Source organism: Ahaetulla prasina, chromosome 12 (genome assembly GCF_028640845.1).
Source record: "Ahaetulla prasina isolate Xishuangbanna chromosome 12, ASM2864084v1, whole genome shotgun sequence".
Lineage (NCBI taxonomy): Eukaryota > Metazoa > Chordata > Lepidosauria > Squamata > Colubridae > Ahaetulla > Ahaetulla prasina.
This window is the reverse complement of record NC_080550.1, coordinates 4,380,092-4,395,638: the sequence shown is the minus strand read 5'-3', so window position 1 is coordinate 4,395,638 and position 15,547 is coordinate 4,380,092. Positions and strand designations below refer to the sequence as shown.

Sequence of the window (15,547 nt, the reverse complement as noted above, 5' to 3'; positions counted from 1 at the left end):
ACCAGGAAGCAATCCATCCAGGAAAGACTTGGAGTGACATCTACCAAAGATAAGGACCCGCCATGCAACCTAACATCTAAGGGCCAATGGAAAGCAGAGCCAATATAAAAAGGAAGGCCGGTCAGGAATTAAAAGAGCAGCTTTGAGGGACTTCAATCGACTTCACTGTTCCTGCAAGTTCTGATTGGATTCTGGCATCTGCTTTTCTCAGCGCAATTTGCAGTGGGGGGAGAAACCGTGAGTAAAGAACTACTTGTAGGAGTAACTCTTAAGCAAACTGACTCCAAGGAAGCTGTTGTGGGTTAACAGAGGCTTGGTGTATGCTGGGTGTTCGTTTCTCACTAAGATCCGAGCGCTGGTCTCTCCATTTAAACCACCCCTATGAAATCCTCTCTGCCCCACCTTGTTCTGCTCTGAAGCCTCCACCCAAACTTATCTGGTCTTTGGATTAGGAAAAATGTAAGATTGGGGCAGTTGTGGACAGAAGTCACATTGTGTGCCTCAGTTGGGGGGGGGGGAGACGACGAAACAACAACCGCAACAACAGCAACAATTCTGCACCTTCTCCATAGTCTAGGCAACTTTACAAAGATGTCTTGCACCACTCGCACTCCCCCCCATCAAAGTGGAAGGTTTGTGGTATTGCCCTTCCAATGAAGTTGCGCTTTGGAGTGTGATCGTTTGTGCTAATTAAGTTCCTCCTCAGTTCCAGCTAGCAACGGGAAGCGTGTGTCCTCATTAAATCCGCACGCAGTTGGAAGGCTGCACATCAAAGGGAACAGGTCAGCTCCAGTGCGGTGGCACACGCACGCACACACCACACACACACACACACACACACACACACACACACACACACGATTTTCCCTGAAGTGCCTCGGCTGCAAACCTGTCAATTATGTCACTCTTTCTAACTTCCCTTAGGACAAAACTTACTGCTTGCTGGGTCTTGGTTCTGTCAAACATTATCCAAAGCTTGTTTGTTGACTTTCTCTCACTCTCTCTACTTCCGTGTGTGTGTGTGTGTGTGTGTGTGTGTGTGTGTGTGTGTGAGTATCCTTCTGAAGGTGGAGCCCTCCTGCAATAAAAAGAGGGGGGGGGGAAATAACAACTTAAAATGAAGGCAAATATTCGAAGTTCCGCTACTACCACCCTGACGTGGCAAGCCGGCCAGTACAGATAAAAACCCATTCCTCTTCGAGGTTTGCTGTCTCACTGCCTCTCAAGTCCTTCTCTAGATGCTTCTTTCCTGCTTGGAGACATCAGACACCTTTGCCTGGGCTGTGAATCATCATCCTAGGAACTTTTCTTTTTAATTTGTTGTGGTTTTTTCTAATACCAAGGATCTTTGTCTTTTTTCTTTCTTTTTTTCTTTTCTTTTCAGTGCCCGTCTGAGTCATGTTTCTGCACCAGGCTGAACTGGATCATTCTCTCCTCTTCTACATGGGAGCCACGGTCCTCTACGGGGGCACGATTTTTTACCGAGCGAGGAAGAACCGAGTGGAGAAAGCTCCTCCTTTCCGCTGGGGTCTCCTGTTGCTTTTGATCCTGGAGGTCCTCTGCTTCACCACTTTGAGAAATTCCCTGGGCTTGGCTCTCTTCTCCCTGGCGTGCCTCATGTTTTGGTTGTACACCCCTGCGCAAGCCATGCTGCCCGTCGGCCATAAAGCGGTGCTGATCACAGGTAAGGGAGATGGAATGTCTTAAGGATGGGATACCCGCTCCACCTCTCTTTAGCGGAATGGCCCAGTTGGAATTGGCGTGGTCTTCTCTAAAAGAGCTTTGCCTAGAGGGCTTTGAGGTTTCCTTAGCTAAGGTCTTTTCTTTCACGAAGGCGGGTTGATCTGTTTTGCCTGATGTAGAAATAAGGAGATATATAATTTTTTTTCCCCTCCTCAGATTGAAATACTTTGAGGATACTGTGAAGGTTGGGATGGGTTTTGGAGTAAGGATGCTTTCGGATGCAGGAGTTGTAAACGGTGAGGTTGTCCTTGGTGCCCGCTGAGCTTGGCTGATTCCTTGCAGATGTTTCATTAGTCAACTAGGTCACGTCATCAGTGCTAGAGGATGATGAACCAGCACTGATGATGTTCCCTAGTTGGGTCATGAAACGTCTGCCAGGAAACCACCAAGCTCAGCGAGCACCGAGGACCTCACCATCCTCATCCTCATCCTCTCTGCAAATCCCCTCCCTTCTAGCACTGACAATGTTTCCTAGTTGGGTCATGAAACGTCTGCCAGGAAACCACCAAGCTCAGCGAGGATCTCATTTCAACCCTGAGCTACAAATCTTCTCCTTTATTGATTGTAAACTGTGAAATAATTTAAGGATCTTCTGAGCCTGTCTCCTGGCCTCTTCCTCCCTTTTCTTCCCAGGGAAAAAAGGGAAAGGGCAGCCTTTTCCTAATCCTCTTTTTTTTTTTGGAAAGAATAACTTAGCGCAGCTCTTCGCCTCTGACAGGTGGCTTTAAACTGTCGGTGATGAATGGCGACAGACCAAGTCCAGGAATGTGTGGCAGCGGGTGTTGGATAGCAACTTGGCACAAATCGCTTAATTGCTGGTACAGCACCTTGCCAAGAAGAGCATGTCACAGGCGGGCTGGAGCAAGGGAAAAAAATTTTTCAATGGACTCTGAAAATAATAGTAAATCTTTCTCTCTCAATATCTTTCTTTCTGTTTTTTTCTCTCTCTCTCCTCTCAAACTATCTCTTTCTTTCTCTCTCTCTTACCTTCCCTCCCTCTTTTTCTCTCTCTCGATATATCTCCTTTTGTTTCTCTCCTCTCAATCTGTCTTTTCCTTTTTCTCGCTCCTCCCTCCCTCTCTCTCCTCCCTCTCTCTTCTTTTTTTTTCTCTCTCTCTATCCTTGTTTCGCTCTTGCTTGCTCTCCTCTCAGTCTTTTCCTTTTTCCTCTCTCCTCCCTCCCTTCCTCTCTCTTCTTTCTCTCTCTCTCTCTCTCTATATATATATATATATATCCCTGTTTTGCTCTCACTCTCTCCTCTCAATCTGTCTCTCCCACTTTGTCCTTATCTCTCTCTTGCTCACTCTCACGATTTCTCTGTGTCTTTCTTTCTCTTTTTCTTTCTCTCCCTGTCTCTCCGATTTTCTCTCTCTCTCTCTCTCTCACACACACACACAACCCAAAATGACAACGAGAGACAGAGTAACAGAAAAACTAAGATCTTAGAAAATTGATCAACCTTGCTTTGGTACTTTTGTGCTCCATTTTCTTTTCTTTTGGTGCTGTGCTGAAAGATTAGATGTACCTCTCTATCTCTCTATCTCTCTCTCTCATTCTCTCTCCCTCCCTCTTTCTCCCTCCCTTTCTCTCTCATTCTCCCTCCCTCCTTCTCTTTCTCCCTCTCCCTCTTTCTCCTCCTCTCCCTCTCTTTCTCCCTCCCTCCCTCCTTCTCTTTCTCTCTTCCTTTTTCTTTCTCCCTTCCTCTCTCTTTCTCCCTCCCTCACTTTCTCTGTCCCTCTCTCTCTTTCTCCCTCCCTCTCTCTCTTTCTCATCCCTCCCTCTCTCTCTTTCTCCCTCCCTCTCTTACTCCCTGCCTCCTTCTCTTTCTCCCTCTCCCTCCCTCCCTCTCTCTCTCTCCCATATTGTCTATTAGCCACTGGAAATGGAAAAAAAAACATGGCTGTTTGCATGATGAGTGTTGGAGAACAACTAGATTGACCCTACCAAAAGTTCTCATGTTCACATTTTAAAAAAGAAATGGTCCTCATTCCTGGAAGAAACCTCAGTCATTTCATGTGTCACTTGAAATTTTTGCAAAAGGGCATTGAGGCAGACCTGTGCCATTTCCATTCTCATAACAAGGACTCCTGGTCACATACCTCACAGCCAAATAAATACCAGTCACGGCCAGAAGTTCTCCTCCGCTCCCTTATCCTTTAATTTATTTCTGATGCTCTCAGGTTCTTCTTCTGCCATTGGCCCATTTGTCATCTCTTTAAAATCATGAGCCAAGCAAAAAGTGCATAATCCTTTCTGACTTCTGGTTTGGCCCTTTGTGTAGATGGTGGAATTTGAGTGAAAGACACATTAGCACAGGGGACTCCAACCTTGGCAACTTTAAGGCTTGTGGACTTCAACTCCCAGAGTTCCTCAGCCAGCAAAGCCATTCCCATTGTTATTCCCATTCCCATTGTTATTCCCAACAAAGGGAAGCAAACCACACTTTGGAAGCTGTTCTGGTCAAAAACGATGACTCGCCCTCTTCTTTAGGTTGATTGACACAGGCTGGGTTAAGTTTCACAGAGACAGATTTGGCTATATGGTGGTAAGAGATCTCAATCCTAAGTCTAACCTCGGACTCAGATATGGGGTGGACTCTTCTCCCTAGAGCAGTGGTTCTCAACCTTTATAGTGCTGTGACCCCTTTAATACAATTCCCCACGATGTGGCGACCCCTTTAATACAATTCCCCATGATGTGGCGACCCCAACCGTAAAATTATTTTCGTTTTGAATTTATCGCGCCTGAAGCCGCATTGGCTAGCGATCTGAACTGCTTGTGATTGCCTTGAGGACGGAGGCATTAAAGCAGAGACTCCTCCCCTATTAAGTTTATCGCGCCTGAAGCCATATTAGGTTAGTAATTGGGAGTGATTGCAGCTGGCTTGAGAGGGAGACATCAGAGCAAAGATTTCTCTCTTTTTTAATTCATCGCGCCTGAAGCCGAATTCGGCTAGCAATTTGAAGAGCCTGCAGCTGGCTTGTGGAGTCAACCATTGGAGCGTGATTCTTCGACTCGCAAATATATTTCCCATATTTCCGATGGTCTTAGGCGACCCCTGGCAAATTGTCATTTGACCCCCAATGCTGCCTTAGAGCCTTTCAAGTGGCAGTTAGGTTCCCATCCTTGGGAGATGCTTTTTGGGGAGCCCTTCTCTGAAACTTGGTTGGTTTGGTTGCAGGCATCTCATTACCAAACTAGGTAATACCCTCAGTGCCTGGTTTGGTAATGACGTGCCTACAACCAAACAACCAAGCTCAGAGAGCAGTGAAGATGTTACCTAGTTTGGTAATGAAATGCCTGCAAGAAAACAGCCAAGCTCAGAGAGCACCAAGGACCTCAAATTCAACTGTGAGCTGCAAAATATGCTGTTGTGTCAGTATCACCCCGAGTAAAAAATAAATAAATCAGGTAGAATTAGACAGTGTAGGGGACTTATTTCAACACTACAGATGTAGTGATTAAGGCATTGGGCTGGTACCAAGGACGTTATACCAGTGGAGAAATCCAAACATTTTTACTACCAGTTCTGTGGGCGTGGCTTGGTGGGCGTGGCAGGGGAAGGATATTGCAAAATCTCCATTCCCTCCCCACTCCTGGGGGAAGGATACTGCAAAATAATCATTCCCTTCCCACTCTTGGAGGAAGGATATTGCAAAATCTCCATTCCCTCCCCACTCCTGGGGGAAGGATATTGCAAAATCAGCATTCCCTTCCCACTCTTGGAGGAAGGATACTGCAAAATCTCCATTCTCACCCCACTCCAGGGGAAGGATACTGCAAAATCTCCATTCTCACCCCACTCCAGGGGAAGGATACTGCAAAATCTCCATTCCCTCCCCACTCCTGGGGGAAGGATACTGCAAAATCTCCATTCCCACCCCACTCCAGGGGAAGGATATTGCAAAATACTCATTCCCTCCCCACTCCTGGGGGAAGGATATTGCAAAAGCTCCATTCCCACCCCACTCTGGGGCCACCCAGAGGTGGTATTTGCCAGTTCACTGAACTGCTCAAAATTTCTGCTACCGGTTCTCCAGAACCTGCTGCATTTCACCCCTGGGTTATACACACACACACACATACATTCATGCACATATACTTATATTTTTAATGGCTTCTTTGATAGGAACCGACAGTGGAATCGGCCATGAGCTCGCCAAGTACCTTGACCGTTTAGGGTTTACTGTCTTTGCCGGCGTCTTAAATGCAGCAGGGCCCGGTGCCAAAAAGCTGAAAGAGACCTGCTCCGAAAGGCTTTCTATCCTGCAGCTGGATATCACCAGTTCTGCGCAAATCAAGGAGGCTTATCTCGAAACAAGACGGAAGTTGCAAAACGAAGGTATGGGTTTGTTTGCATTTCTCCTGCCCTCTCTGATCCTCGTTCTTGCCGATGTCACACACACACACACACAAACACACACACACACACACACTATATATATATATATGTACTGAGGTTTTCGCGGGTGTTTGTATGTAGGTCTTTGGTTATTCGGGTTTTATCCCACATAAAATTAGAAGTGTCTTGGCAACGTTTCAACGAAGTCTCATTCGTCATCTTCAGGCTTCAGCTTCGTGCCTCTAGGAGCAATGTGTGATTGCAGCTGTTTCTTCCTTTTTTCATGTTTCACATTTTTCATGTTTCACATGTTTCACATTGCTTCTGGGAGCAATGTGAAACATTGCCCCCAGAAGCACGAAGCTGAAGCCTGAAGATGACGAATGAGACTTCGTCAAAACGTCGCCAAGACACTTCCAATTTTACGCGGAAGAAAACCCGAATAACCAAAGACCTATATATATATATATATACAAAGACCTACATACAAACACCCGCGAAAACCTCAGAAAACAAATATATATATATATACACACACACACACACATACATATTTTCTAGGCCTGAGCAGCCTAATCATCTTTCAAAATCAGCGGCTGACATCAATGTTTACCTCCTTTGAGCAACCGATGGAATGAACGGAATTGAGATAAAAGATCTACCTTAACGCAGTTGCACGTGGCCAACTCAACGGCGGTGGCTACATGCTGGACGATTGCCCGCTGCTGACTGCTGCCCAATATCTGCAGTCTAAATAATGAAAAGCCTTGAAAAGCCATACACGGTTATCCATCAAATATTGTCAGATCTCAGCACTGTGACATCCAAATGCTGCTATTTAAAAAAAAAAATCAATTGTCTTATCTAATATCTGAAATGCAATCAACCCTACTTGTCAGGCATGAGGTTTTGGGGGTAAAGATCTCATTTATGGTCTCCCCCCACCCTTTTCTTCCATCTCAGAAAGGCTCTGTTGTTTACAAGTCTCTGAGTTATATCTGTTTGTAACCTTTTATTTTCTGGAGGGTTATTGCTTATTAACAATATTTAAGATGAGTACTTTATAACATTACATTTGCCTTTAATCGACAAACAATTCATTTGGCTATTGGAAAATCTAAAGTGCCTACTTCTCGGGAATCCTGAGATGTCTGATTTTGTTCATTTGCTTTAAAAAGTAGGCAAAAGAGAAAAGTTTGGTAAGATATGTATGCCAAGCAAGGAAGGAAGGGAAGAAGGAAATGAAGAAGGGAGGGAGGGAGGGGAGGGGAGGTAATGGAGGGGAGAGGGGGGGGGGGGAGGGAAGGAAGGAAGGAAGGAAGGAAAAAAGGGGAGGGAGGAGGGACAGGAAGGAAGAAAAACAGGGAGAGGGAGGAAGGCAAAACAAGGAGGGAAGGAGGGAGGGAAGGAAGGAAGGAAGAAAAGGAGGAAGGAAAAATGGAGGGAGGGAAGGAAGAAAGAAAGGAAGGAAGGAAGGAAGGAAGGAAGGAAGGAAGGAAGGAAGGAAGGAAGGAAGGAAGGAAAAACAGGGAGGATGGGACGGAGGGAAGGCATAAAGGAAGGAAAAACAGGGAAGGAAGGAAGGAAGGAAGGAAGGAAGGAAGGAAGGAAGGAAGGAAGGAAGGAAGGAAAAACAGAGAGGGAAGGCAGGATGGAGGGAAAGAAGGAAGGAAAAAAGGAGGGAGCAGGGAAGGAAGGAAGAAAAGGAGAAAGGGAAAAAGGAGGGAAGGAAGGGAAAACAGGGAAGAAGGGACAGAGGGAAGGAAGAAAGGAAGGAAAAACAGACAAGGAAGGAAGGCAAGGCAAGGCAAGGCAAGGCTCTGGGATTGCTTCCTTCCTGACACGGGAATTCATTAATTCACTTGTTGGCTTTTCCTTTCTTCTTACCAGAACTTTGGGCTGTTATCAACAATGCAGGAATCTTGGGCTTCCTAGGTGACGGAGAGCTGCTCCCCTTGAGTTCTTACAAGCAGTGCATGGATGTAAATTTCTTTGGCCCTGTTGAAATATCCAAAATGTTCTTACCACTGCTTAGGAAATCCAAGGGAAGGATTATTAACATCTCGAGCCTAGCAGGTAAGTTATGCTCGTGTTTTCCAGCAAAAGTTGTAAATTTATAGACCGTCACCTGGGTTGGATTCCGCTCCCACTTTTCCGAAAGTTCGAGCTGCTGTGTGGAAGGCTTCCAAATGAATCACCAACCTAACGATCAGGCGGCAGGGAAAAGCAGATATGTCAATGCTAAACAATTGAGCGATCTAATGTTCAAGAAGATTTAGTTTGGCAGGTTAGGGATAGGGCACTATCACATTTCTAAGCTCGAAGTATTTATAGCCATGCCAAGGCCAAAAATACAGGGAAAATGTGGACTGGTTTGTGTGTGTGTGTGTGTGTTGCTACTATGCAAACCAACGGCTCCCTTATTTTTCGAAATTTGTACTTCTCTGAGTATTACAATGGAGTTTGCCTAAGGCAAAAAATAAAACATGCACTAAAGAAAGGCGTGCATAGTTATAGTTATTTACTTATTCACGAAAAGAATGTACAGAATTTTTATTTTATTGGCGTTAACATCACGTATGATTTCCCTTTGGATTCTAATAAACACAATGTAGCCTTCGGATCAAATCTGTCAATTAAAATGAGAGCTTTTTTTTTTCTCCTTGTCTATTAAATCCTATCTTCAGAAAGTCCCAAACAAAAGACTGGATAATGCAATGAAATATGATGTCATATTCTCATTCCCTGTACTGTGAAAAGTATTTCTTACAGCAGGAACATGAATTGCTTAAGGCTCTTTTGTCTGGTGACTAAGGAATTGTGATTTTTTTTTTTTAAATCCAGAGTTCCAGACAGTTGGGATAGCAAACTTGTTTTTTTATAAAAGAAAGAGAGAGAGGGAGGGAGGGAGAGAGAGAGAGAGAGAGAGGGAGGGAGGGAAGGAGGGAGGGAGGGAGAATCTTGATTGTAGGAAATATGACTTCTCCAATAGAATAGTAAATGTCTGGAACACTCTACCTGATCCTGTTGTTAGTCTCACTAATCCCCACACCTTTTACCATAAACTGTCTACCGTAGACCTTTCATGTTTCTTAAGAGGTCCCTAAGGGGGAGTGCATAAGCGCACCAGTATGCCTACCATCACTGTCCTACTGCCCCCATTTATATGTAATCATTCTATGTCTTTATGGCTATGTTTTGCCTATTTATATTCTTTTATTTGTGCCAAAAAATGTTCATGTGTCCATGTCTATGTTTATACTGTTACTTGTTCCCTTGTACGCATTGACAAATAAAAAAATAAACAAACCAACCAACCTTATTCAATAACAGTATCTGTGATATCTTGGAGTCTTAGTGGACAATCATCAAAATTTCAGCCAGAAGTGTGCAGCAGTAGCCAAAAAAGCCAACATAATCCTAGGTTGCCTTAACAGAAGGATAGAATCAAGATCACGTGAAGTACTAGTAGTGCTTTACAAAGCCTTAGTAAGACCACATTTGGAATACTGCAACTGGTTTTGGTTGCCACAATGTAAAAAAAAAAAGATGTTGAGACTCTGGAAAGAGTGCAGAGAAGGGCAACAAACATGATTAGGAGACTGGAGGCTAAAACATATGAGGAACAGTTGAAGGGATTGGGTATATCTAGTCTAGTGAAAAGAAGGACTAGGGGCGACATGATAGCAGGCTTCCAGTATTTGTGGGGCTGCCACAAAGAAGATGGGCGTCATGCTATTTTTCCAAACCACCTGAAGGCAGAACAACAATAATGGACTATTGCAAACCATCAGAATTATAAGAGGATAAATATTAGACACCGAATAACTGACTAATTTCTTGAAGGTGTGGGGTACTTAAACCTGGCAATATTTTTTTCCCAATATCCTTGAAGAAAAAGGAGGAAGAGAGGAAAAAAGAAGACAAGCATATCAGAACTATATTTAGCCAGCAAGAACTTAGACCTTTAACTTGTTTGCTGCTAAGAATCTTGTATTTAACATCGGCTTACTGTTTAGCTTTTCCTGAAACTTTTAGTTCTCCATAAATGTTTTGATTTGTCTCACAGGAGGAATCCCAATGCCACTGTTTTCTGCCTATGGTGCCTCCAAGGCAGCCCTCTCCATGTTTTCTGGTGTTATGCGGCAGGAGCTGTCCAAGTGGGGCATCAAAGTTGCCATTTTTCACCCATCAGGCTTCAAAACATGTAAGTTCCCCATCAAGCTTCCAAACATGAAAGTTCTCCATCCATCAGGCTTCCAAACATGAAAGTTCTCCATCCATCAGGCTTCAAAACACATAGATCATGAGATTTCACTCCATCTTCCTCCCAACTCATGAGAAAAGATGCCTCCAGAGGAATCAAGGTTCTCAACCCAACATCAGAAATTGGCTGCCAGTCATCTAGCACCTGGTTTTGCATCTTAAGATCTGAGATTCAGTTTGTCTCAACCCTAAGATGCAAAGCACATTTTTTCTAAGCGTTTGCAAACTGACTTTTCCCAAGGGAAGACCTGGATTATTTATTCTTTCATAATTCAGGTCTACCAGCCACTTTTTTCAGATTCATAAATATCACTTCTGGGGCCTTTCTCTGATGAATTTCCTAGAAAGTACTTTTATAGAGAGGCTGTCTGTCTAATTTTGACATCATGTAGGTGAGCCAGTGCTTGCATGGTAAGATGGTTTAGGGGCTTTTAATTTGATCCCCAGAATGCTTCTTCTTCTCCCATATATCCCACGCCAACCTATGGGAGAAGCCTGAATGGAGTAGGCCCTTCTGCCATCTCTTCCTCTCTATTTATCCTGATTGGATTTAGAATTAGAATTAGAAAACTTTATTTGCCCAAGTGTGGTTAGACACACAAGGAATTTTTGTCTTTGGTGCAGAAGCTCTCAGCATACATGCAAAGCCACAGAATAATCATAACCATAATCATAATCATATCAATAAGAGAGGGTAGTAAAAAGACAATAAGGAAGATACTACAGCCATACTATATCGGTAAATATGGCCTGACTGCAAAAATGGTCTTTGTGTCTAGTGGGTTTGGCATGTGATGCCCTATAGTGCCGTCCCCAGGGGAGAAATTGAAACAGTTTATATCCAGGATGTCAGGGGTCTCTAGATATTTTCCCAGCCCTCCTTCTGACCTGTGCAATGTACCGGTCTTGTTGTGGCCCACCAGCGGCCAGTGGAGCTGGCAGCAGAGTCAGACAGTGAGGAGGTTGGGGAGGAACTTGGGCCAGTACTGGCGGCTGGGGAAAGCTCGGATGAGGGCTCTGCATCAGAGGCAGAGTGGGAGATAGACAGCAGTGAGGCAGAGGAACAGCTGGATCCCATTCCCAGTGTATGCATGCGCAGAACTGTCAGAAGACGTACAACTCAGAAAGCAGGGTCGACTCGGGAGTAAAGCCATACCTTGGAGGTGATTGGCCCCTCCCTTATGAAACAAAAGAGGAGCTTTTGCAGGAAACAATTCGTTCATTCCCTGACTCTGAGAGACTCTGTTCCAAGTTTGGCCTTGTACTGCGGTTGGAAACAATTTATGTGGCAGCTTGCCAAACGAGATAAGGTCTGTGTTGAGAAATATTCCTTTGAAAAACTGTTTGGGCAAGCCTTGCTGATTGTGAATGAACGTAATTCACAGTTGTGTAAATAAAAGAGGTTTTGCCAGGACCAATTCCTGCCTCCTGCTTGTTAAGGAGCCTAGGTCAGAATGGGTCTTCTCTGGAAGGCCGCCTAGAATGCAATTGTTCTTTTTGCAGTCTTAACTCTCCATTGGAGTCTCTTGTAGGAATAACTTCTGAGGAGAAACCAAAGAGGCTAGACCCGTGATGGCGAGTGGCACGCGGAGCCATATCTGTGGGCACACGAGCATTGCCTTAGCTTAGCTCCAGTGCGCATGCATGCACCGGCCAGCTGATTTTCGGGCCATCTGGGCCCACTGGAAGTCAGGAAACAAGCTGTTTCCAGCCTCCAAAGGGCCTCCAGGGAGTGGGGAAAGCCGTTTTCGCCCTCCCCAGATTCCTAGAAAGGCTCTGGAGCCTGGGGAGGGTGAAAAACAGGCCTAGCTGGCCCACCATGCCATCATGTGCCAAAAGCAGGGGGAGCACAGGGGGTTCATGCACACATGCATGGGGGGACAGGGTGCATTAAAATATGGGTGTGGGCACGCATGCGCATGACACCCCCACTCCACACGACCCCTGCTTTTGGCACATGTTGGCAAAAAGGTTAGCCATCACTGGGCTAGACATTCCCCCCCCCCAAAAAAAAATATATATGAATTTGTTGGTTTTCTAGCAATCGGGGGGAATCCTGAAGATTGGAGAAAGAAAGAACAAATCATTCTGGACAGCCTCGCTCCAGACGTGAAGAAAGATTATGGTGAGGATTACATCCATAACCTGAGGATGCTCCTCAGTCAGATGGTTTCAATTTCCTCATCAGATCTCTCGCCCATCTTCACTGATGTTCTGCATGCTTTACTGGCCGAGCAACCAAAAGGTTTATACACTCCAGGCAAGAATAGCTACATCCTCCTTCTCATGTTCTGTTATTTTCCTCTCTGGTTTTATGACTTTTTCATGAGCAAAATACTCTGTAACCCTCACATGCCTTACGCTCTCCGAATGGCAGAGCGAAAAAAGCAGGTCGTAAATTGAGCAAGAAGTCCCCGCACCCTTCAAAGAAGAAGAAGAAGAAGAAGTCGGTAGTCCATCACATTTTCGATGGTTCGTGCCCTTTATTTGATAAGTTGTTGAGCTAATTAGGCAACCTAGGAAAACAGTAAATCATAGGCGGAGGTAGAGGTAGATAGGAATATAAACGTAGATTTTAAAATGGTACAGAAGAAAGAAGTTTTACCTTTAGAAGAGCGAACATCTCGTGAGAACGCCTTCTAAGGTTCACCTTTGTTTTGAGATGGAGATTAGCTTTTTCTGGAATCGTATTTTGTGTTTTGGCGCAGCGCTGAAAAAAAAAGTCTTCCCTTTTCCAAAGATTCATATCTATATATTTTTTTTCCTGATCTTTTTGTTTGACCTCATCCAATCAATACCTATTGTACGTATACTATATATATATAGTATTTAGGCAACGTTTCGATGAGATCTCACTCATCATCTTCAGGCTGGAGTTTTTTGACTTTGTTCTTATGTGAACAAATTTAATTAAAAAAAATTAATAAAAAACTTTGCTCACATAAGAACAAAGCCAAAAAACTCCAGTCTGAAGATGATGAGTGAGATCTGATCAAAAGGTTGCCTAAATATTTTCAATCTTACACGGGAAAAGACCCGAACATACCAAAGCCTGTATACATATACCCGTGAAAACCTACGAAAACATATACATACATACATACATACATACATAATACCTATACCTATACCTATACCTATACCTATACCTATACCTATACACATACACACACACACACACACACATACACACACACACACACACACACACACACACATATATATATATATATATATATATATATATATATATATATATATATATATATATATGTAGGTCTTTGGTTATTCGGGTTTTCTCCCGCGTAAAATTGGAAGTGCCTTGGCAATGTTTCGTGTTCACGAAGCCAAACAGCAGCAGTGCAGCTCACCAGCTCAAATCCCCCTGCAACTCAGACTAATCTGAGCACAACCAAGCCCCACCCAAACAGGACACACCCCAGCCAATCAGAGCACAAACCCCCATCCAATCAGAGCACAGCCAAGCTCCCACCCAATCAGTTCAAACCCCACTAGCAGTTAAAAGGAAGAAACAGCTGCGATCACACATTGCTCCCAGAAGCACAAAGCTGAAGCCTGAAGATGACGAATGAGACTTCGTCGAAACGTCGCCAAGACACTTCCAATTTTACGCGGGAGAAAACCCGAATAACCAAAGACCTACATACAAACACCCGCGAAAACCTCAGAAAACAAATATATATATATATATATATGTATATGTATGTATATATATATGTATGTATATATATGTATATATATATTTTCCACCCATGATTTTGCTCAGGAGTATATAAAAGAAAAAACAACAACCCTGTACTCACCTGAAATCATCTTCTGAAAACTTTAGGGGAAGAATGTGAATGGATTCTATGCATACATGGGTGAATTTGCATCACCTTGTTGTGTTTTTAAGACATAACGGTGAGTTTGTCCTTCGTGTTCATGCTTAAGGTGCTATCCTGTGTCAACTTGACCTGAGTGGAAGAGAAGAAAGAACTGACATCTGACTTGATTCCTAAATTACTTGATAGAATTGCCAAATCAAAAACGAAAAGAAAAAAAAAACCTAAGAGATCATAAAAAGTTTGTCATTAACAGTAATAGCAGCCATAGTCAAAGGTTATACTGTACTTGGGCCAGTTCCAAGAGTCCAGAGCCAAGAAGAAAGAGAAGAAAGGGAAGGAAAAAAAAAAGAGAGACATAGACATGCTTACTTTGCAAATAGTGGCTAGTAAAAAACGGTTTCCTGCACAGGAAAAGGAGCTGCAGGCCGTTATCTCTTTAAGTTTTAGGCTGCCGATCAGATTTCTGCAAGGATATGGGGCTTGGCCAACTTCCCAAGGACTCCTCCTGCAGTTATTAATCTATTTATGGCAACCCCTGGAATCTCCTGAAGTCAGGTGCCTGAGGTCTGGTGAAAATGCCTAAACATTGGTGATGTGATTTCCTACAGATTTTTGAGAGAGAGAGAGAGAGAGAGAGTCAGGACAAGCTGTTGAATATATCTTTGGAAGAAAGGGAGGGAGGAGGAGGAAAACAGAGGGGAGGGAGGGAGGAAGGAAGGGGAGGAGGGAGGGAGGAAAATTGAGGGAGGGAGGGAAGGAGGAAGGAAGGAAGGAAGGAAGGAAGGAAGGAAGAAAACAGAGGAGAGGAAGGAAGGGGAGGAAAACAGGGGAGGGAGGAAGGAAGGAAGGAAAACAGAGGGGAGGGAGGGAGGAAGGAGGGAGGAAAACGGGGAGGGAGGAAAGAAGGGAAGGAAAATGAAGGGAGGGAGGGAGGGAAGGAGAAAGGAAGGAAGGAAAACGGGGAGGGAGGGAGGGAGGGAGGAAAGAAGGAAAACTCAGCATCTTTTGTGATATCACAACATCGTTAGCTTGACACATGTGACTCCCAGCTGCTGGAAAAGGGGGGGGGAAACACAAAACAAACCCCTCCTTCCACTCCCCACTAAATAAATAAATAAAGGTTGCCCATTCTAGCATGCTGAGCACTGGGTTTTAGCACAATTATTGACAGGCTGTGATATTCCAGCATTAATTACTCAAGGATGCTTGGTCAAAGATGACTCATCAAAATTCCAGTCGCTGGCCAGTTGCAAAGAGCCAAAAGGGATCATTTATGAAAAGAAGCAATGAACGAAACAGAAGACGAGGAGAAAGACAGAGAGAAAAACTTGAGAGTGAATATAGAATT

General features: G+C 44.1%; 3 protein-coding genes across 4 annotated transcripts in view; 2 read left to right on the top strand and 1 right to left on the bottom strand.

The window, feature by feature from the left end:
* The window catches only part of SDR42E1 (short chain dehydrogenase/reductase family 42E, member 1), a 37,388-nt gene extending 27,863 nt beyond the window's left edge, over positions 1 to 9,525 (bottom strand). Inside the window, exons 1-2 of one of the 2 annotated variants that reach the window (XM_058155314.1) lie at positions 9,404 to 9,525; positions 8,111 to 8,287 (exon numbers count right to left, since the gene is read on the bottom strand). The gene's annotated coding sequence lies outside the window, so the exon portion shown is untranslated. Of the gene's footprint in view, positions 1 to 7,972; positions 8,060 to 8,110; positions 8,288 to 9,403 lie in introns of those variants that run through there. The other variant, XM_058155316.1, reaches the window with a different exon arrangement.
* HSD17B2 (hydroxysteroid 17-beta dehydrogenase 2) lies at positions 976 to 8,266 on the top strand. The gene is made up of 3 exons (XM_058155321.1): positions 976 to 1,684; positions 5,873 to 6,085; positions 7,976 to 8,266. Exons 1-3 carry the CDS (start codon positions 1,399 to 1,401, stop codon positions 8,203 to 8,205), a joined length of 729 nt encoding a protein of 242 aa, XP_058011304.1. The 5' UTR covers positions 976 to 1,398; the 3' UTR covers positions 8,206 to 8,266.
* Positions 8,025 to 15,547, top strand: part of LOC131184232 (arylamine N-acetyltransferase, pineal gland isozyme NAT-3-like) — a 38,516-nt gene continuing 30,993 nt past the window's right edge. The window contains exons 1-2 of the mRNA XM_058155317.1: positions 8,025 to 8,161; positions 10,155 to 10,292. Of these exons, the coding sequence (XP_058011300.1) occupies positions 10,185 to 10,292 (108 nt within the window). The 5' untranslated portion in view covers positions 8,025 to 8,161; positions 10,155 to 10,184. The remainder of the gene's footprint in view (positions 8,162 to 10,154; positions 10,293 to 15,547) is intronic.

Bases quoted from the DNA above. Each gene is read 5' to 3' on its own strand.
- HSD17B2 (XM_058155321.1), top strand. From the start codon at position 1,399: ATGTTTCTGCACCAGGCTGAACTGGATCATTCTCTCCTCTTCTACATG. The intron at 1,685-5,872 runs GTAAGGGAGATG...CTTCTTTGATAG, and splicing joins TAAAGCGGTGCTGATCACAG to GAACCGACAGTGGAATCGGC. The intron at 6,086-7,975 runs GTATGGGTTTGT...TCTTCTTACCAG, and splicing joins ACGGAAGTTGCAAAACGAAG to AACTTTGGGCTGTTATCAAC.